General features: G+C 39.6%; 1 protein-coding gene across 3 annotated transcripts in view; it reads right to left on the bottom strand.

Moving 5' to 3' along the window:
- The window catches only part of Hmcn1 (hemicentin 1), a 440,991-nt gene that overhangs the window by 123,372 nt on the left and 294,871 nt on the right, over nt 1-22,748 (bottom strand). For all 3 annotated transcript variants that reach the window (XM_076547592.1, XM_076547591.1, XM_076547593.1), the window contains 10 exons: nt 18,318-18,414; nt 13,507-13,629; nt 12,621-12,782; nt 10,495-10,776; nt 8,252-8,419; nt 5,569-5,682; nt 4,570-4,656; nt 3,478-3,669; nt 2,046-2,219; nt 288-401 (listed from right to left, as the gene is read on the bottom strand). In XM_076547592.1, coding sequence (XP_076403707.1) covers nt 288-401; nt 2,046-2,219; nt 3,478-3,669; nt 4,570-4,656; nt 5,569-5,682; nt 8,252-8,419; nt 10,495-10,776; nt 12,621-12,782; nt 13,507-13,629; nt 18,318-18,414 — 1,513 coding nt within the window. The remainder of the gene's footprint in view (nt 1-287; nt 402-2,045; nt 2,220-3,477; nt 3,670-4,569; nt 4,657-5,568; nt 5,683-8,251; nt 8,420-10,494; nt 10,777-12,620; nt 12,783-13,506; nt 13,630-18,317; nt 18,415-22,748) is intronic.

Genomic DNA, 22,748 nt, shown 5'->3' on the forward strand with positions numbered 1-22,748 from the left:
GGTTGGACACCTTGCTCACCAACGATGCAGGGGGGAGGGTCTTGGTCCTGCCTCAACTGAATATACCCAGCTTTGTTGTCTACCCCCTTCCCATGAGAAAACTTACCATTTTGGAGGTAGGGATGGGGGATGAGCCGGGGGGAGGAAGGTAGAGGGTGGGGAACAGGAGGAGGGATAAGAAGGGGATCTGCGGTTGGTATGTAAATGAATATTTTTTTTTTAAAATAAAAATAAAGAGCCAGAAATCTTCAGGCAGAGGTGAGATAAAGTGTTCTTTTAGAACTTACTGTAGACTTTCACTTCATAGTGCTTTATCATTTCTCCAGCCTCATTAGTGGCCACACATGAGTATCTTCCCGCATTGTCTTCTTGTGCATTAAGTATCTGCAGGGTGCGGCCTCCTAAAATGTTAAGGAACATAAAAGAAAGAAATGGGCAATGTACAAACTGCTGGGAATTTATTTTATTGAGAATATTGATTCTTTCTTTTTCTCCTTTCTCTTCTCCTCCTCCTCTTCTTTACTTTCCCCTCTTCTTTTTTTGGTTTTTGAGATAGGATTTCTCTGTGTAGCTCTGGCTGTCCTGGAACTTTCTCTGTATACCAGGCTGGCCTTGAACTCAAAGATCCACCTGCCTCTACCTTCTGAGTGCTGGAATTAGAGATGTGTACCAACACCACCTGGCTAAACATTGCTTCTTATGAATGTCAATTTAGTGGTAGATATTTGATATAAAGTAAGCCACAATACACATGGGGCCTACGTAAAAAAAATATTTTATTTTCAATTCCAGTTTTGTACAATGTATTCTGATCATATTCAACTCCTCTACACCTTCCCTGATCCACATACCTTCCTTGTCCACCCAACTTTGTCTCCTTAAAAACAAAACAAAACAAAACAAATTTCAAACACATTCAAGACAAATTTGTGCTAACTAAAATAGATTTAGGTGTGTGGTCTTCCAACTGGACTGAGGTTGACTCATTAGGGACAGAACCTGTGCAAGCCCAAATTGGGACAAGTTTCAGCAGAGAGGGCTAGCTGGCAGTCAGTCCCACCCCAGAGCCAAGGAGCAATTGGCAATTGTTAGCCTGGAAAAGGAAGGTTCCACATTCTCTATTTCATACTTTCATAAGAAGGTCCCCGGCTTTGCCATTGTGTTCCTTTAATTGACCTGGCCTATCAGAGATTCATTTTGCTAAAACACAGTTTGGAATATGGTACCTTTCTCTCTAACAACTGTCAATAGGGGCTGGAGGGATGGCTTAGTGGTTAACAGTACTTGCTGTTCTTCCAAAAGCACCTGAGTTTAATTCCCAGAACCCATGTTGGGTGGCTCACAACTGCCTGGAACTTAGCCAGCTCTAGGGGATCCAATGCCCTCTCGCAGATTCTTCGGGTACCCCCACATGAGTACATGCATGCCCTCCAAGTCACATATGCATAAATAAATATAAAACATATCTTTAAAACACTGTCATTAGTTCTCACTTGTTCAGTGCATAAAGTTAAATTAATCCAGTGGTTCAAATAGTGCTCAGCTTTCCTCCCTGACTGTCTTCATGTTTCTTCACAATGCTTCCCCATAACTGGTGACTGCACCTGACCATGCTATTCCCACCTGCTGCCTTTTGTCCACTAGTCATCTTGATGGATCTGGAACCTCTCCCAACTTACCACCAACCAAATAAATTCTAGTACTTAAAAAAAAACAGGCCCATATTCTGGTTAGGCAGTGAAGATATTTCTGACCATTTAAGTCCACAATGGCCAATTTGTCTTCTGAATTTTTATAAACCTTGTCACCACTCCATTTTTCATACCTCCCCTTCATTCATAATGCATGGTTGTTTTCAACTTCATGGTGATAATAAGTTTTTGCTCTTATCTCTCTTCCACATAAGGTTAAATGTCTTAAAGACAATAATTATAGTTTTTAGTTCTTTTTCTTCCCACACATACTGGCAAATATGAGAGAGGAATAAACCCAGTCTACATATTAACTCTTTTAAGGCTGAATCCTCTCAAAATAAATTTCCATACCTGGAAGAATGCGGATATTCCGGTTGGATTCTAAAGGTGCTCCGTCCTTGAACCAGGTGATGGTAGCCGGGGGATAGGAGTATGCCTCACAGACCAGAGACGTGGGGCTGTTAAGGATGACAATGACATCTTCAGGGCTGCCATCGCTGTCTACACCAGCAATTGTTGGAGATACTGAGAAGATTGAAAGTTTTATTAAGGCAACATTCTTAGGAATTTCTCTAGGTATGTGTTCCTGAATTGCCACTGTGCTTATCCATGCAATCCCAGTTTTTAAGAGTTACAAAATAATTAATCATTACTATTCTATATAAAAAATCAGTGAAAAATGTCACAGAGTAAGGGGGGAAGGTGATATATACAAAAGAGATGCTAATATACTGTGGTAAGTGGAACACAGATCTCCCAGGTTTGATTCATATGTATCCTCCTGTATAAAACTATGTCAGTTCTGCCTGTAGAGATAGTCTTGTACATCACCTACTCTTTATAGATGCTACTACTTGATGCTATTTATTTGATGGCCTTCACATCTACTGGCATTCTGGTGGACCTTTTTTGCATATATGCACATATACATGTGATCCATTTAGATGGTGACCTCTCTTTGAGGCTCCTATTTCATGTGGGAGTATGAGAGTATTTGTCTATATGAGAATATTTATGCACTCTCCAAATTATGTAGGTATAACTACAAAAATGATTGAAAAAAATCTGAATATTTGTATATTCACATACAGGTCAGTTGAGTTGAGTGTGAGTTATTAAGTATCGGTCATCAAATGTAATACATTTAGGTGGTGCATGTTAGATTGGAAAAACTGAGTAGAAACTTAGAATCCATTTCGATGACATGCTTGAGACATAAACCTGACTCGGATGCTGTAGGACTAATGTTGATGCGTCAATACATTCAGATGTTTAATCACACCCAGGGCACAACCTCCAATAAAGGCAGAGGCTCAGGGAGAAAGGTCGGGGATCTCAGGCTGAGACTCACTGTTTCTCTGCTTCTCCTTGATCTGCTGACAACTTTCTCCTTCACCATTGAACATTTAAATGTCTACCTTGATCCTTGTTCCTTGCACAAAACACTATGTCCGAACATCGTGTATTCCATAGCAATGAAAGAATGAAATAAAAACAGCCTACAAACACGAGTGCTGGTATCCTTCACATAATGAAATTCTATGATAGAAATATATATATATAGATATAGATATATAGATATAGATAGATAGATGATAGAGAGATATATAGATATAGATGATAGATAGATAGATAGATAGATAGATAGATAGATAGATAGATAGATAGATAGATAGATGATAGATAGATAGATAGATAGATAGATAGATAGATAGATAGATAGATAGATGATAGGTAGATAGAACACTGATTTTTCAAGGTTTGAAATGAAGCTCATACCTACCAAACACATTGAGACTGAAACTTTTGCTTTTGTCTCCAGCTGTATTAGAGGCCAAACATGTGTATCGTCCTGTGTGTGACACTTGAGCATTGGTGATCTGGAGAAAACGGCCATCAGACATCATGTGGTGGACTTCATCTTCTTGGAGAAGCTGTCCATCTTTGTGCCATGTGATCTGCGGCACAGGGTTCCCTGTTAAGGAAAAGCCATTTTTTTTTTGAGGGCAGCTCAATATCACATATCTATAAATGGCCAACACCCAAAGAAGACATTGTCACATATTTGCTGTGTTTTCCATAGCCCACTTTTAAAACAATGAAGTAGCTATTCTTTCTGAAATAGTGTCAAAAATGAAATTTTAATGTAGCAGTGATTACACTGTGGTGAAAAAGACAAAAATATAGAAATCATTTCAAATGTAGGTTAGCTTTTATCTGTAAATGATTCTAAACACTGGTCTCTGTGTTTAAATTGGTCTCCATGTTTAGTTATAGGTGGTTTAGCTCCTATAATTAACTATTTTCACAGTAAATTACACTTTAAAAGAATGAAGCACATCATTATAAAAATATTATAAATTCTATTCATATGAAAACCTTTTTTATTCTCTTGAGAGAAAACAGTAGAAAAGTAAAGCATTTAGTTCAACAAATTTTGTGATATATTATGATTCTTCCGAAGAATGTAGAGATAAATTAAAGTAATTATTTATTCAAAATTTGTAGCTGGTGGAGAACACTTTAGAAAGTTTTAAATGGAGACACGTGTTAAATATTATTTAAAATTATTCAGATGACTTCCTGTAATTTAAAAACTACAAAAGCAAGTCATGTTAACAAAGGTGGCTGGAATGGACCATTAAACTCAGAAGCTTAAACAGAGAATGCTGTAAGTTTGGGCAAAGACAGGGAGGGAGGCAGGGCAGGAGGATGGAAAACTAGACACCTTTTTCCTGCCATTTGATAAAACTGTTCTCTAAGGCCAGAGTGGTGGCGCATGCCTTTAATCCCAGCACTTGGGAGGCAGAGGCAGGCGGATCTCTGTGAGTTCGAGGCCAGCCTTGTCCCAGGATTAAAAGAATTGCCTCCTTACCTGTCGCCTCACAAGTCAAGGTTACATTCTGTTTCTCTTTAATCTTCACATCTTCCAATGTATTTTCACCCACAATATGAGGAGGAACTAAAATAAACACACAAAACCACGGGAAAAGCAAGTTATAGCTCGAACAGCCAGGCTGTGATGTAAGTGCCTAAGCTTTAAACACATCTTCATTATTTAGTGACTGGAATGTCAAAGCATTGTTTTTACCAATTCTAGTTTTCTCTTGCACTATAAAATTGTTACAAACCCCAATTTTAATGAATGACATTGTAATTTAAATCACAAATATGAATAAAATGTGTAGTGGTTATATTTAAAAGTTAATTTGACACTGTCTCTAATCCTGTGGAAAAGAAGTTGCAAAGAAGGACTGTGTGAATTAGGCAGGCCTGTGGACAAGTCTGTGGAGGATTGTCTTAATTATGTTAAGTGAGGTGAGAGGACCCACCCACTCTGGATGGCACTAGTCCCTGGGATGGACTCCTGGACTCTGTAGGAGAGGACAAAACCAGCTGAGTTATACATATAGGCATCTAGTATCTTTCTATTCTTGACTGTGCATGTAAATGATTTCAACTTTCTGCTCCCTTGGCTTCCCCATTGTGATAGGCTGTGACCTCACACTGTGGTTTAAAATACATCCTTTCTCCCCTAAGTTACTTTGCGTTGCTTTATCACAGCAACATGAAGTAAACTAAGACAGAATGTGTCCACAAACTAATGAGTAAGTGCTCTCATTTCAAGCAACCACACCATGTCTTAGAACATTTCTGAGCAGTTGTGAACTGGTACCACAAGGCAGTTTTTTAGTTGAATCAGACTCATTTCCTCCAAATAATTGTAATGCTGAACCCTTGCCAAGAATCATAGTCCAGGAGCCAAAGACCACATAGGTATAAATTCCAGCTGTGAATAAATTTGAGCTCTGTGTCCAGAATGCACTGAGGCCAATTGGATTTTCCCTTTACATATTGCAAAGTACACAAGTACCTAATACTGAGAGTCCAAACATTTTCCTCTCTTCACCAGCTGCGTTCCTTACAATACAAGTATACTGGCCAGCATCTTCTGGTCTGGTCTGCATCAACCGCAGCATCCTGCCTCCTGGAAAAACAAAGCAGCAGATGACTTAAAGATAAATATAGTTCTGGGTGACACCAAGTGAGAAATAAAGTTTTGCAGAGAAGGTAAAATACTGCTGTGGTTGAGTATGAAGTTATAGAGGCAGAGGGTAGGAATAGCCGGAGTATGTATAGTGAAAGAGGTGTCGGAAAGGACAAGAGGCAAAGTTGGATGAGGTTTGGCCAGGTTCTGTGTGCCCCTGGATGTTACACTGAGGAATTTAGTGCTTGCTGGAGGTGAAGGAGGGAGCTACATGTGTAAAACAAGCTCATGATCTGATTTGGTGCTTTCACAAGTTGGTGCTGACCTGATGCTCAGGAAAGACTGTGTAAAGGGCCTGAACGATAAAATGGGAATGCCAGCAGGAGGAGTAGATTGGGGACCCAGATTTGGGTGACATGGATAGAAAAGGGAGATGAAACCGTGACAATGGACTGACTGGTAGCTATCATGTCAGCTTCTTGGAAATCCTGGTGTCCTTAATGACAGGGTAACGGGGTCACCTCAGGCACGGACACAATGCTACCTTGGCTTCTTTCCGTATTTCGAATGTCTGTGTTTTCCTTGAAGAGGAAATGCACACAGACTGAGACATGCTGAAAGACGGAATTTGGCAGGAAATTTCTATTAAGGACGAAGGCAAAGGAGTCAGCATGTAAGATGAAGCACAGCCTTTTGAAAACAAATCAACACACTGGAAGTAGAAACCTCCGAATGACTTAGGAAAAAAATCTCAGGGAAAAAAAAGTACTGCTCAGATTTATAAAAACTTTTTAGTTGGGCATATTTTTGCTTAGCACCTTGGATTTGTACTAAAACTTCTAGTGGACACATATAAAATTGTCACTTAAATAGTCACCTGGATCTAGCTGAGGAGCCACCATCTGCTTTCAGTTTAGAGGGAGACAAGACGGCACTGCTTGTCCAACCAGCGACTCCTTCCCCACCCTCAATCCACCAGAAGGTGAATTTAGCAATATCTTTTTTTTTGAAAAGTAAAGCTGATGTCTTGTACTGAATTGTGTTTTTCCCAGCAAAACAGAAGTAAACAACATAAACAGGGGTTCCTTTTTAAACACTTATGTCAATTTGGAAAGGAGTCACCAACGGGTTGCTAGCTCAGATTAGTGAGACCACAGTTGAGGGATATTGAAGTGATACAACGTTTACGAATTGGGTCCACAATCCTCAGTCAACTAGGCCACATCTTTGCTTCTTGATCCTCTCACATAATCTTGTGAAAGCTTGAAATGAGTGTGACGGCAATTTATACTTATATCAAGATATGTCTAGCTTCTACCAGATTTTTAACGGCAGTTGCCTATTCTTGGCAGATAACCCTCTGACAATGGTAGGGCCGTCCCCAAAGCCCTGCTTGCAGACGAGCCTCAGGAGGATTAGTCTTCACGAAACAGAAGTGTGCAGCAGAGTAGCAGTGAGCAGGTCCCATGTCATTCATCTGCTTCTCATTTATCCATCACACAAAACACATCCAGATTGTAAAGCCGAACGAGTCCTTTGGCACTCATAAGGTGAAATACTTTTAATGTGCTTTGCTCGGGGATCTCCAGCTGCTGGTCAATCAAAACAAAACTAAACAGAACCCAAACACCACTCCTGTAAATGGGTAAGAAGCCAGCCGGAGCATTCTGCCATACTGTTTTCATTTCAGCCATCTTTGATGTTATCGCATTTAATAAATTCAAACTTTCCAGACCTGAAACTACTTAAAAAGAAATGAAGATAATTTTGAAAAGAGAAGATAATGTACTCAGGCTTTTGGTAGCCAAACTGTAGAAAAAAAATCTTGGCCACTACTCTCTACTTCTCAAGACATGGAGATAGGGTCCTATGAAGTGAAAAGCATCATAGGACAGAGGAAGAACTCGGGGAGTTTCCCAAGTCCAGATTGAGTATTGGTGCTTTAGCAAGCACTGTGTTAATAACTTAACATGATATAAACACACTTCAGTTTAATAAAAGCCACAGGATACAGATGCTGCCAGGGTTAACAAAGCTGAGTAACTTCCTCAAAAGCTGAAGATAGATTGTCTTTTTAGTGTATGTGACAGCCATTATCTAAACAGGCCAACTGTAGATTTCTTGTGACATGCCTCAAAAACCTTCTATACAGGCTTACACAGACCTATGGGTGATAAGATATCCAGGTTTTCCTACAAAATTATCAGAAGCTGAACTAGTGATGAGGTCACAGCACCCAGGGAACTCACTTCCCAGTGATATAAGTACTATTCAGACAAGTCATGCGTCATTTGGCATTCTTAGTACAAGGGGAATGTTATAGGATGCTAATAAGACAATGCCAACTGCTTTTTAAGACAGGAGTTAGGAGATTAATTTAAAGGTTTTCCTGATATTCATATACCCTTCTGTGTTTCAAGTATGTTTGTGTAGTATGACGAGTAGGTATCATAATAAGCGCCTAGATCAGAAAGAAACATGAAACAATATAAACACTGAAAATGAACTAAAGAGAAATGATGTTCACATGAAGTCAGCCAGATGATCAAGCTATCTGAATTGTGAGTACCTGAGAGAATTTTCACAGAACTGCCGAGGCTGACGGGCCAGCCATCTTTAAGCCAGGTTATAGAAGGCAGGGGGATGCCAGAGGCTTCGCAAGTCAGGGATACAGAGCTCTTCTCCACCACACTGACGTTCTCAGGAATTCCTTGGTTCCCTATGATGCTTGGAGGGGCTAGAAGATAAAACCAAAGTGACTGGAAATAGAAAAGAAGGAAGCCAATGCATAATCCTTGACAGCTTATTTCCAGCGAGAGCCTTCCATTTCCTTGTTAATAGTAATCAAAACAAGCAATCATAGTAATGCCATCTCTGAAAATAAAAATGTATGTCACGGCTTTCCAATTTTGATTAATTTGGCCCTGCTATGCCAGCAATGGTGAACTAGTTTATGAGTTAGTCCTATTTTCTGACAGATTTATAATAAAAAATTCACAAGCGTCTTATAGACAGGATTCTGTAAAAATTGTTGTAATCATAAAAATTCAATGTATTTGACAAGATATTTAATATTAATTTTCTTTTTTTATCCGGTTCCCCTCATCTTTGGCATACGCACTGGCTATAAACATAAGAGACTAACACTAAGCTTCAACTGTTTCCTTTTTGTTTGTTATGAGACAGAGTTTCATCCTGTAACTCACGTTAATCTGGAACTCCCTATTGAGTCAGGCTGGCTTTGAACTCACAATCCTCCAAATGCAGCCTCAAAAGTTCTAGGATCATAGATATACACCAGTAGACCTAGGTTTATTTGTTTATTAATGGTATTCCAAGCTGCAAAATTTGTGTCTATTAAAATTCCCATTGCTTCTGTAGATTTAAAAATTATACATCAAATTGCATGAATACTAATAGCTGACTTTGAATGTGTACATGCCTGGTCTCTTCCTGCCCCAAATTTGTACTCTATTCATTAGAATCTTAAGTCTGACTTTAATACAACTCATATCCAAGGGATACTGAGCAGCAAACTTTAAAATAGTCTTACTTAAGACTTGACTTTGAAAATTGTATTATTGAAGGATTTAGCCAGATGTGGTAGTGCATGCCTTTAATCCCAGCACTAGTGATACAAAGGAGGTTGATTTTTTCCCCACTTTATTATATGCATCCTCAAAAGAACACTCTATGTGGTTGTCTCAGCAAGTAACACGAAGTCAGGCGTAGAAAGTGAAATGATGAGACTAAATAATAGTAAATATGTAGAAAAGGGTGGGCTCTGTGAAACACGGTCTTGCACTCACAATCTCACACTAGCTGTAGATACCCGCACAAGAACTACACATGATCAGGCTAGTCAAAATTCATGCACAGATGATGGACCTAACTCCAGCCTATGCTCCTTATTGAGGAGCTATTGGCAGTCAATAGCTGCTGAAAGGGAGACTCATTATTCTTGGGGGTGTGGCCAGTGACCAGTGCTTCACGGTACCACACCACGAACATATGGGCAGCACTAATTGGACTTAGTAATACAAAGGAGGGAAAAAAGGAAGTTAGGAGGGGCAGGTGTTGGGGGAGATTCTGGCAGGGTTGGAGATGAAATGGATGATGGGATGTGTAAATGATCATATTTCTCTGTATATATACGCCTGAAATTCTCAAAGAATTGAAAGAGACAGATGGGATATAAATAGACTACTTTTAGATATGAGGTCTATGCTCACAGGCGTGGAGGTGCAAATTACTCAGGGTCTGAGAATCTGAGCTCGCTTTACCCAGCAGGGCTGCATAAGGGGATGATTTGGCCATGGGCATGGTTACCCGTTGTTTGGAAGGGTCTACACTTGGCTGTGCAGTGTGCTTTGATCTAACAAGGGGGAGGTCTTTTGCCCCACCCCTTGGCATTGTTATAAAAAGCGCTTTTGAGTAAATTGAAAAGGCCACGGGGTATTGACCCAGGTCCTCCCTAAGCTATCCTGTGTTTCTGTCTTTCTCCTCTTCACTATATTTCTATCTAATATATATTTGGTTTTTCCGAGACAGGGTTTCTCTGTGTAGTTTTGGTGCCTGTCCTGGATCTCACTCTGTAGACCAAGCTGGCCTCGAACTCACAGGGATCCGCCTGGCTCTGCCTCCCGCGTGCTGGAATTAAAGGCGTGCACCACCATCGCCGGGCTCTAATATTTTCTTATCCTTCTCTCCTCCTCGTAAGAACCCTTGAAAAGGTGGGAGCTGGCCCCCCACACCCAGGATACTCGATTGTATCATCCTGTGAACAGATCTGGTGGTTCCCTCTCTACTTACCATGCACACTTAAGTCATATCTTTTGTCAGTCATTCCTGCTACATTCACAGCAACACACACGTAACGGCCTGTGTCAGACACATGAACATTCTTCAGCTGAAGGATGCGCCCTTCATCCAATATTTCCACTCCTTTTCCTGCGTTCAAAGGACGGCCATCTTTCATCCAAGTCACTGTTGGCTGAGGAATACCCTGCACCTCGCATTCCAAGGAAATACTCTTCCCACGGATAACGATAATTTCAGGGCGGTGGCTGCCGCTGTTGGCTATAGATGGTCGAACTTTGGGTGAAAAGACATAATGAGAAACAATACAGGAAATGTTTGCTTCACTTCTAATAGGAGTTTACACTTTGAACTGTCCATCTTGCTTCTCTTCTAAAGAACTGTGATAACAAGGAATGCACCACCACACCCAGGTGATGTGGTTGGGGGATGAAAGGCAGAGCCTTGCGCATGATAGGTGAACACTATAAAGTGAGTTACATCCTCAGTCCCAAGATAGATACAGTATTATGTCAATATATTAGCTACTAAAAAAGACTCCAAATAACAGACCACATTATTATGTAATAAATTATCAGTATATTGAGAGACAGAATTCTCTGTTTTTAGTAGGTTAATAGCTAAAAGAAAGTTATTGACCCAGGAGGCAAGGACTGCTGCATTCACTCATTTTTGGAGAAATAATACAGTAATTGTACTTATCAATTGTAATTCTGGCTTACAGAAGTGTTCCAAGTACTACAACGGATGTGGTAGCTTAGGGCTTCTTAACTTATTTTTACTAGTGATTCCGCTTCACCTGATAAAGCTTTATGTGATACTGGATATACAGGCACATAAAACAGATATACAAATCAAACACTTACTGTAATAAATCATAAAGAAACTTATTTTAAAATAATTCTTTAGTATGCATGTAATTTACTGCTTTCTAAAGGCAAAGTATGCATATTAATGAGATGGACATGCATGTTTATTTTTATATAATTCAAGCCTTTAATGTTGAAAAAGAGGCCCTAGGGGGGGCTGGGCTTGACATAAAGCAAAATATTGACACCCTTTCCCTTTCTTGACTTCAGTGGGGATTTGGTGTCACAGATGCAGCAACCCTCTTAACACCATGAAGGAAGGGCTAGACAAATCCCAGAGCCTCTGTCTTGTTAGGAATGAGAAGGTGACCATCTCCAGAGACCAACTGCTACCTCAGAGGTCTCCTTACGTGAAGAAGTAAACTGCCAGCTACGGCACTGGCAGCCAGTCATTCTGTTTCTCTACCGCTGAATCTACCTAATCGATACTGATGAGAATTAGAGATGAGGCCAACTTACACTCCTATGTGTGTGGGAAGGAAAATGGGCCAGGGTCAGTAAACCTGTGTTCTGGGGACCATACATAAGCCACGTGACCTTGTTCAACCATGGGGAGAGTCTCTGAGTTGGAATTCCCATGTGTGTGATAGAGGCTTCAGTTCTTCCTCATGTAGAGATGCACATAAAGCACATACAGATGAAGTGACATTAGGCATATCTTCAAACACTCTAAAATGTTGCACAGGTTATAGTCTAAATATCCTTTTAAAATAAAATATTTTATGTTTTTTCAATATACTCTTGTGCTGGGACTGTAACTTAGTTGGTGAGCAATACTTGCCTGGCATGTATGAGGCATGGATGCTAGCACATGCTTGTAATCCCAGCATCAGGAGGTAGATGAAGGAGGATAAGAAGCTAAAGGTCATTCAACTGTGTACCAAGTTTGAGGCTAGCCTGGGCTACATGAGAACTTATCAAAACAAACAAATAACAAAAACAAAAACCACCAGCAACAGAAACTATAAAGTATAATCCCTTCCATTCCCTTTCTACACATGTCCCTACCCAGCATATTGCCACCACCTTGATGTATCTGTTCCCAGCGAGATGATGGGGATGAATAGCTGTATTTCTGAATAAACAATCACCTGAAGGAAGCAATTGCTCTCTGGTTATGTCAACACAATTGATACCATGGTCTGGCTGTTACTGTGAATGAACCTTACAGCTCAAAAGCAAAACTGAAAGGAAATATAGGCATCTTCAGAAGAAAATTGTGCCCGGAGCTTGAGGAGGTCAATAACTTACTGTACACTTGCAGATTATAGTCTTTATTTGCAATTCCAGCCACATTGGATGCCACACACGTGTAGGGTCCTGCATCAGCTTTCTCGGCGACTGAAATTTGTAACCGTCTGCCTCCAGATAAAATGCGAACTCGTCCCACAGAGTCACCCAACACCAGAGAGCCTGCAATAAAACCCAAATAGCAGATTTTGAAGCAAAAAATGTGGTTTTCATATACATGCCCAGAGAAGAACTTCTTTATTACTTACTAGTTTAAATATCTAAAAGGTAGACAACCCTGTGAAACAATCCTTTTCTTGTGGGCAAAATGAAGATCTGGATGAAGTACAATTTTCATTGGTCTATTTTATGTTTAGTGGGCATGTATAAATATTTACTAATGAAATCTACTCAACTACAGACTTTAACCCTAAAATATATTGCAAAACTTCCATAAATGCAAAGAAATGTTTATTTTGGAAAATAATTTTAAGAACATTTGTAAAGAAAAATAATTCTTTGAATGGCAGACTTTTGATGATTATAAATGTTTCATAATACATTTGATTAAAAGCAAAAACATAATGCAGAAAATTGATTTTTCTGGTGAACAGTTAGTTTGAAAATGATCTTCAGTGAGAAAATACTTAAGTATCATATGCTGAAAGTTAATACAAAGCAATTTTGCTATCTAGCAGTTAGTATGCAAACCCGAAAGGTTTCTGTTGTTGTTTTTTTTCCTTTTACAAATTGACATGTTAGCCAAACAAAAAGATATTCATTCCATCTGTCCATCTATCTGTCTGTCTATCTATCTATCTATCTATCTATCTATCTATCTATCTATCTATCTATCTATCTATCTATCATCTCTGTATCATTTAAACTTTTAGTGATGCAAACTGACCTTTCTTCTTCCAAGTAAGATTTGGGGGTGGAATTCCACTTGATTCACACAGCAGAGTGACGAGATTCCCTTCAATGGCAGTAAGTTGCATGAGCTCATCAGATCCATAAATACTAGGTGGTACTGAAAGGAAAAAAAAAAAAGCATCGATCCTACAATGTTTGCCTCATGTGGTTTCCCTAACACTTTACACATAGTAGAAATGGCTTCTACCCAAATGATGGAAGAGAAAAAGCACCTAAGGTTGAAAGTCACCCCTAAAGAATACAGTCAGTTCCAAATAACAGACCCTCCCACTGTCACAGAAATTCTAGAACTGAAGTACTCAGAATGGCATGGTTTATTACAGGTATCTAGACATCAGCGCGAGAGTGTTGACACCTACCAAATGGAAAGTTAACCCAGACATGGATGCTCAGCCAGCTTTGCTATCTCAGATGCTGGATAGGAGTACATTAGGACATAATGTCCAATAAAAAACAAGGCAAGGGGCTTCACCTAAGAGGCAGACATTCACTTATTCTAGATTGCACACCTTGTCCTTTATTGGTCTGCAGAATTTGACTGGAGCCCTCCAAGTCAGTCTTGATTATTACGTTTCTCTCAAAGGGTTTGCAGCCGGAAGACACTAGCTAAACTCCTCCCCCCCCACCCCAGGACACTGCAGTGTCATCCAGTGGCAGATACCCATTCTTCCAAGTTCCTGGGAGTTGAGTGGTCATGGAATCCTTTTCACGCCCCACTAAAGGGTCAGTCCTTATTCAACTACCTCTGTGCAAACAATTCTATTCTTCTGAACTCATGAGACCAGTTCATTTCTTTTTATCATGTCTATGAATCTGTTCACTGATTGGCTACTGAACTTGTTTTGTTCTTCCTCTTCATACCAAGTCCTCCCACCATTCTGTAGAGTATCCACATGTATTGTAGAATATCCACATGAATAACCAGTACAAATGCCATAGGTTCAGGTCTTCTGTCTGCTCTTCCCTTTCTCCTTCAGAGACGATACAATGGCCTTTATGTCATCTAGAAAATTCCTCATGTATGTTCATAAATTCAGCCATGGTTTAATGATTGCTCCATTCTTGCTTTCTCACTCAAGTTGTCCCAACTCTCAATTCACCATCCTAATTGAATATTTTTATCTCTCAAATGTCTCCATATTCAGCTGTTTTTCTCTTGATTATTGACCTCTCTGCACCTTAGATTTCATAATCAACCATTTCAGTATCTCATTTGCCAATATTCCCAATTGTCTGACTCTCTGTCCTTCTTATTGAGCAACATTGCCATCAACTGTCCAACAGTCAATGAGTCACACAAAAGAAAATGACACAACCACAGACTGACACTACTCTAAGCTCATAATCTCCACTTTCAACTCTATCCTTAGCTACTCCTGGTGGCTTCTGGGAAGATAAGTAGTTATAATGAAGACTCTATCTAGATCTTACAGCAAATTTATTCTTCACATGTCACACAGGATGCTCAAGAAGCACTGCCAAGCTTGATTTGTCTGGAATTAAACACAGCAGTCTTTGTTCCTTCCCGAAGAGAGACACCACCATCCACAAGCCCAGCTGACTGAGGAACACAGATATTCTGCTCATCTTGATTCAGTGTCTTAAACACATCTAGAGTGTAGCTTATTTCTTTAAAAATACGTATTTGAGCACCCAGGTTCTTCTTTAAAACTCTTTAATGTGTTCTGCAACACTTAGAATTAAATACATTGAAGTTTTGTCAATCCATCCCCATTGCCTTTCTACCACATATTTCCTCTCTTTCCGCTGTAACATACTAGTCAATAATGAGCAATGTTGAGTTCACTGAATGAGACAGTGTACTTTAGCCCTTTGTATTGCTTTCATTCTGTTCACAGTTAATGCCTACTCATGCCTATGGTCTCAGTTATAGCATATTTGAGCTTAGAGTAGTGTCAGTCTGTGGTTGTGTCATTTTCTTTTGTGTGATTCAATGTTGGACAGTTGATGACAATACTGCTCAATAAGAAGGGCGAAGAGTCAGACAATTGAGAATATTGGCAAATGAGATATTGAAATGATTGATTATGAAATCTAAGGTGCAGAGAGGTCAATAATCAAAATATGGCATATTAACACATATATCTTTCTATCTAACCTAAAACAGACCTTTCACTTAAACTTAACTATTTAGAGTTTTCTAACCTGGACTCTTCATCTTTCTCATTAGCCACTACACATGGAATAGTGATAGAACAGAGGAAAGAATCCATATTTTTCAAGTGATCCTATCTCTGACATCTCAGGTTTCTCCACTATCATTCATTAGTATATTTATTGCACTCTACTTTCCATTGTTAAATTCCCCTTTTCCCAGAGGCCTTAGTTTATATATAAGTAAAGAACATCTTAAAGTTTATGTCTAGTGACTTCTCTGCAATATATAACATTGCCCATTAACTTATTCATCCACCTATGTACAGCTTATTCATTGCCCACTTTATTTTTCTTGGGACATCACTGTTCTTAATTTCCATGCAATCATTTTTTTAAACATAACTTTTCATTGATTCTTTGGGAACTTCACATCATACACCCCACTCCACTCACTTCCCAGTCCTTCTGTACCCACCCTTCATCCTTGCATCCCTTCCCAAAGGAAAATTTAAAAAGAAATAAAAATAGAAAATACAATTTAAAATATTAGATTAAAAAACAAACAAACAAACAAACAAAAACATTTTGCTCCTCTGTCTTTCCCACCTCTTCATTCATCTTAGTGGCCTTAAGAGCTGTGGTGTATTATATAGACCATTTGTCTTAACAGCTTTACTTGCAAATATACATTGCATAATGTGTTGTTGAGCAGGTTCAAGGCCTCTGGCTTCTGGCACACCATCAATACTAGACCATCACCAAAACTCCTCTTGGATATCTTGCTGTTACCTGGAGTCATGGAGATCCTGCAGCTATGGTTCTGTAGGACCAGTTCCTTCACTCACCCCAGCAGGTCATAGATGGGGTAGATGTTGGGGTGTGCCAACTCAAAGCCCAGGATGTGTGCCTGGGTGGTAGCTGAGTTGGTCAGTCTGGGCTGCTGGGACCACCCCCTCAGAAGAGGGACAGAGCTAGCTCTCCCATGCCCATGGGGTAGGAGGCAGCTATCCTGTGAGGGGCAGGACCAGCTCTCCAGTGCTGGGGTCAGGGGTGTGTGTGTGCTGCTATCCCAGGGCTGGCTAGGGTTAGGGTCAGCTCTATGCCATCACTTTTAATAGGCTTTCCTCCAGCCTCTTCAGCCGCTTCTTCTCAGTTTCCCACATAGGGTCCCGCTTTCTATCCCCATATTCATACAGCGCTCTTGGCGGCCATTTTGTATAGCACTCTACTGGACACATTTATTTTATCTCTTAAAGGAATCTCAGCTTCTACCTACACATAGTTATGACTCTAATTTTGCTTGTATTTCTGACTGTGTGGAGGATAAGTTCACGTGGTTGGTCCATAGATAGCTCAAAAGCTTCATGTCTCCACCTCACTCGTTTTGTTAATGGGGTTTCCCTGGGTTTTCTATTACACAGGCATCATCTTCTTCTGTTCATGTCTGCCTCAACCTCCCTCCTGCCTTTTCTTGCCTTCTCCCTTATTTCCTCTATCCCAACCCTCTTCTCCTCCCTAACGGTCCATCTCTCTTCTACTTTCATGTTTTCTGTTTGCTTTGGTTTGGGTTTCCACATTTAAGAGGAAGTATCTGACATCAGTCTTTCTTCTCATCTCATTTTCCAGGCGGTCATGACTCCTAATTTCCCATCTGCAGCCACCCCCTTAACCTTTACTTTACTGTTTTTAGCTCAGGGTCTTGTAAAAATTGTGAGATAGGAGAGTATTTTTCTCATTAGAAAGAAAGGAAAAAAAAAAGGTGAAATGAAGAGGGAGAAAGAACGGGAGGAGCTAAAAATGGAAATTGATGATGCATAATTCATATGCAGTAAATACAAATTTGCTATATGACAAACTGTACCATTTAAACACAAATTTATCTTTTTACAGAGTGAGCAGTAGCTTTTCTTATAGCTTACTGTAGTGATTATTAAAATGATAATTATTTTTAAAGTTATTTTGATACACACATACACATATGCTTTGAAAATTAATTTGTCCATCAAAATTAAGAAAAAACGTCTACTTTTTAATCTAAAAATGTCATTTTTCAAGTGAGTCAAATGTAAATTTCCTTTTATTATTTCAGTAAGTGAAAAGTTTAAACAAATAATTAAATTGAGACTTTATGTCACAAATAGATCCAAAGTAATATTTAAAATAATGGTAAAATGTTTAAGATGAGAGCATTTTTAAACAATTAGTACATAGCCACAGCCAAGGCATTGTGCATTACCTTAATAGCAAATGGTAAACACTTCAAGTGAAAAAAACTCAATTAGCATGGCAATCTCCTATACTGCCTTAAAGGGCATGAACACAGTTTGCATGTAGCATGGCCTTTTAATTTACTCTCACTGGACAAACCATCACTAGTGTCTAGAGGAAGGCCAATCGGTACAAGCCCTGGCTGTAAAAGCTAACAGGGATATCAGGCAGGAGAGGGGAATCATGCTACACTGAAGTCGCAATGATGAGCATGTTTAGGCTCAGGGCGTCCATCCATCCATTATGCATTTTGGATCAGTTCCTTGAGTGGATACTTGGGAAACTGATCATTTCCATTGACGCAGCACAATGTATGAATGCCATTTGAAGAACTGACCCAGTCAGTGAAAGCAAACCACAGGCTGATTGCTTTGTTTGACAGATGCTCTCTACACTTACCCCAGATGTTAACATTGTAGTTTTTCTCGTTTTTTCCAGCGACATTTGTTGCCTCACAGGTGTAACGACCAGTGTCTTGAACCTGAGCATCTTCAATCTGAAATAAAAAATAAAAGTCATGCTTGGGAATCAGCAATGTCTCCCCCACAACCTTTCCTTTTGGCCCTCCTCCCCGGCTTTTTTTTTCTATTTCAAGACAAATTCTCGCTCTGTAGCCCAGAGTAGCCCGGAAATCACTAGGCCATTATTCAAAAATGTCTGAGAGTCACATCAATTCTCTCTCAGCCTCGCAAGTGCTAAGAATAATTACTGGCATGAGCCACCACACTTAGCTTGAAAAATTAGGGTTGTATATTAGTGCACATCATTGTCTCTTATTTTTATTTTTTATTCTGTACATTTCTAAACATATAGAAGTGGATAAATCATAAGATGGATGCCCATCACCCAGATTCAACATTTATTAAGACTTAAAAATACTCACCTACGCCACATTTTATTTTAACCCAGTTTACACCAGTTGTTAAACAATACAAAGATCTTCTAAATAAAATTTAGATAAAAGAGCAAAAACAATAATCACAGTTTCTGATAGAGTCATTCAGCTTTTCAATGTATGATCCTTATGTGTTCAGAAAGGAACTTAATATGCTTGGGATCGGTTTGTTACATGTGTTTCCTCTACACTGGCGCTGTAACCTTCTTTAAGCCAAAAAATATGTTCAATTAGCTTCAATTATCCATTACCTAGTTCAGTAGTTAATAGGTAATTGAGTATCAGTAAAATATCTTCATGCGTGTATATGCAGCACAAGTCAGTACTCATTCATCATAACTTTGTATTACTTAGCCTATAATACAAATTTTTGAAAATTTCTAGATTTATTTATTTATTTTATGTGTAAGATAGTTTGTGTGTGCAAACCACATGTGTGCCTGGTATCAAAGGCCAGAAGAGAGTGTCTGATCCCCTGGAACTGAAGGTACACGGTTGTGAGGTACCATATGGCTGCCTGGGATCCAAACCTAGGTCCTTTGGAAGAACAGCAAATGCTCTAAACCACCAAACCATCTCTATAAACCCCACACAAATCTTATACCGTGTTGACGATGTAAACAGATACAAGGCACTATATAATTCCTCATAGTTTCTGAGTATATATTTTAGGGAGCACACACAGCATAGAAGAGTAAATTAATAAACAAGGCTACAGAACCCGCAGAGGGGACAAAGCTGGTAGGCCACTAGGAACAAGCTTTGAAGGTGGAATCCAGGCTCTGGTTCCTCCCTCTCTCTCTGCTTCTGTATGTTGCTCTGAAGAGCCTCTGGCACATGTTCCTGACAAATCTTCCTTCCTCGCTACGATGAGGAAGATTGAGACCCTCTGAAGCCACAGTTTAAATAAATCGTTAATCCTGTAAACTGTTTCTGTGAGGTATTGTGGTCACAGTAACGGTAACACAGTAAATCACAGATACAGAGGTGGGCTCATTGTTGTGACTGAATGTGACCCCATGGGTCTTAGGTCTTTGGAACTGGAGTGTATGAGAAATTTGGAAGATATTGGGGTGTAGGCAGAGAAGCCTTGAAGACTGTAAAAGTAAGTGTCGTGAACAAGTCTGGTGGGATCCTTGAAGACCAGAATGCTAGAAGAAATGTAGATAATGAAGACTGCACTTTTGCCATTCAAGATGGGGACAAGTGCTTTATTGGGAACTGGACTAGAGGCTAGTTGTGTTACATTTGGGCAGATAATGTGTTTACATCTTGTTTATATTTTGACAATTTGAGTGAGGCCAAATTCAAAAGGAATGGACTAATTAACTTGGCAAAAGAAATGCCAAGACAACAGAGCACACAGGCTGTGGAATGGTTTAAAATTTTTATATTTATTTGTTGCTTTGGTGTGTGTGTGTGTGTGTGTGTGTGTGTGTGTGTGTGTGTGTGTGTGCACAAGTAGGTAAGAGAACAGCTTGAGGGGGAGTTGGTTCTCTCCTTCCACTAAGTGGGTCCAGAGACTGGACTCAGGTTGTCGGGCTTGGTGGCATGTGCCTTACCTGCTGAGCCATATTACTGACACCTGTGGCATGGTAATTAATGGCTGCTCTTAGTCCAGTTTATGGTAAGAATTAGCAGCAAGAACTGGCACAGGAAGACATGAAAATGTGCATGCTAGCCTAACAGTTCTCAACCTATGGGTGGCAACCCTTTTGGGGGTCAGACAGTCCTTTAGCAGGGGTTGCCTAAGACCATCAGAAAATACAGATATTTACATTATGATTCAAAACAGTAGCAAAATTACATTTATGAAGTAGCAATGAATTTCCACTAGAATTTCCATAGAAAATTGAGGACAAAGTAGTTATCATTATCATTGTTAAACATGTTAGCATCTTTAAAAAGAAACTAAGCAATTTGAACTGAGATAATACAAATTGTGACTTGAGGTCATTTCAGAAATTAATAAGAATCTATAACCACAGGTGTAGTAGGAGTTTTCCTATCCCAGCAGCCACTCTTGAATAACCACTCAGAAACTTAATACTAATTATAAAAGCTTGGTCAATAGCTTAAGCTTGTTACTAGATAACTTTTACATTTAAAATTAACCCATTTTTTTTTTAAATCTATGCTCTGCCATGTGGCTCGTGGCTTGTTACCTCATTTTTTACATGTCTTGCTTTCTCTGTATCTGCTGGCGACTTCTCTGACCCCACTCTGCTTTAACCCCATCCTCCTTAGTTTGGTTCTCTGGCCTATATTTCTAGCCTGGCTACCAACCACTGAGAGAAATATATATTTACAGTGTCCAGAAGGATTATTCCACAGCACAAAGGCTTTAGTGTATAAAACTATAAACTCACTGGAAGATTTTCCTTCAAAAAGACAGTATTTTACTCTCACAGAGTTGCCTGAGGAAGTGCTTTCCCGGGTTCAAGCCAGGCATTAAAAGGCTGCTGCAGCCATGGTCCAAGGTAGGGCTGGCTACTTCTTGGCAGAACTTGGAGTTGTCCATTCGGTTCTGGTTTTGCAGGTATGTAGAGGGTAAGAGTTATGTAGTCAAAAAAGTTTGCACTAAAGTTTTTGAGAAATGACTGGGGGTTCAGACAATGTTTAGCAAGCTTAGAGTTTGTGTATAAGGCTCTTTCCTGGGGGCTGCATGAAGCTATGAGAGTGAAGTTGATATTACAATGGATACAGGATGTTGGATATGCCAAGAGCATATGCTGAGGAAACCTACAGGCAATGAATGGATCTAGCCCAAACGATAAGGCCACAAGAGTGGGGTTTCCCAAGCTCAGTCATGGAACCATGTACTCCAAAGGTTTGACATGGAACTATAGGAGTTATTATTTTTTTCTCCTGAATTTTATTCTTATTTTTCCCATCTTTTCTTATTATACCTCCATTATTCTCTTTTAGAATTAGATTGTTTATTCCTTGTCATAAATTGGAAGTATGTCACTTTAAAAAAATGATGGAAGGCTCTCAGTCAAGAGATTGCATTCTCTTCAGAAGAGACTTTGGGCTTGGATTTTGAACAGTGTTGGAATTTAAGATTGGTGGGCTCTTGAAGTTAGACTAAATACATTTTGCACCATAAGATAGACAAGAGCTTTGTGAGGTCAAGCTCCTTTTGTGAGGACATTTTTCACCAGCTCCCAGTGCCAGCATGGATGGCTGTGGAGTCCTTGTTGGGATGTGTCTCTGTGACTTAGGCTAAAGCAGTACACTTTCAGTGTGCCCTTGAAGGTTATACCTGGCCCCAGGTGGCTCAATTTCTCTTGGATTCTTCACAGCCTCAGTTATGCAATCCAGTGCCATCTACCACACCCTCTAATGTCATGATAGGATGAAATGGTTTAAAATGATATTTAACCCAGATGTTTTGTTTTTTTTCTGTTTTACTCAGGTTGTTCTGTCAAACTATGTAAACACAGAAAGGAAAAGGTAACTAATACACTGTAGAGCTCACAAAAAGCTTTTGGAGTGGGGAGATTGGTAGATCGGAAAGCAGGGATGAACATTTAATGGAGTGCCTCGTGGACTCTTAGCAAATAAAGTACTGAAATTCCATTTTTTAATTTAGTAAAATATGTGTGAGAAAAATGCTGGGTATGTTCTTAAGATGGTATTAACTAGCCAGTTAGGGCTGGGTTCTGTTGAATGTTTCACTGTATGGGTCTTCTCTCTACTCCTGCCAATGGGACTTGTACATCCCAGGGTGTCTGGCAGGGGTTCATGGATGAGATAAGCAGATCTAAGGATTTATTCACCATTCCCTAAAGAAAGGAACACCTACACCTACTGAAATTTATGTTCCTATAAATGCCTCCCTCTGTCACTTAGCCACATCTAAGCTTTGAGATGTTGCCAGGTGCTTTCTAGAACACGAGACTCTGCCTCTGAGGGCGAGCTGTGCTTCCCCC

This window comes from Peromyscus maniculatus, chromosome 11 (genome assembly GCF_049852395.1).
Source record: "Peromyscus maniculatus bairdii isolate BWxNUB_F1_BW_parent chromosome 11, HU_Pman_BW_mat_3.1, whole genome shotgun sequence".
Taxonomy (NCBI): Eukaryota; Metazoa; Chordata; class Mammalia; order Rodentia; family Cricetidae; genus Peromyscus; species Peromyscus maniculatus.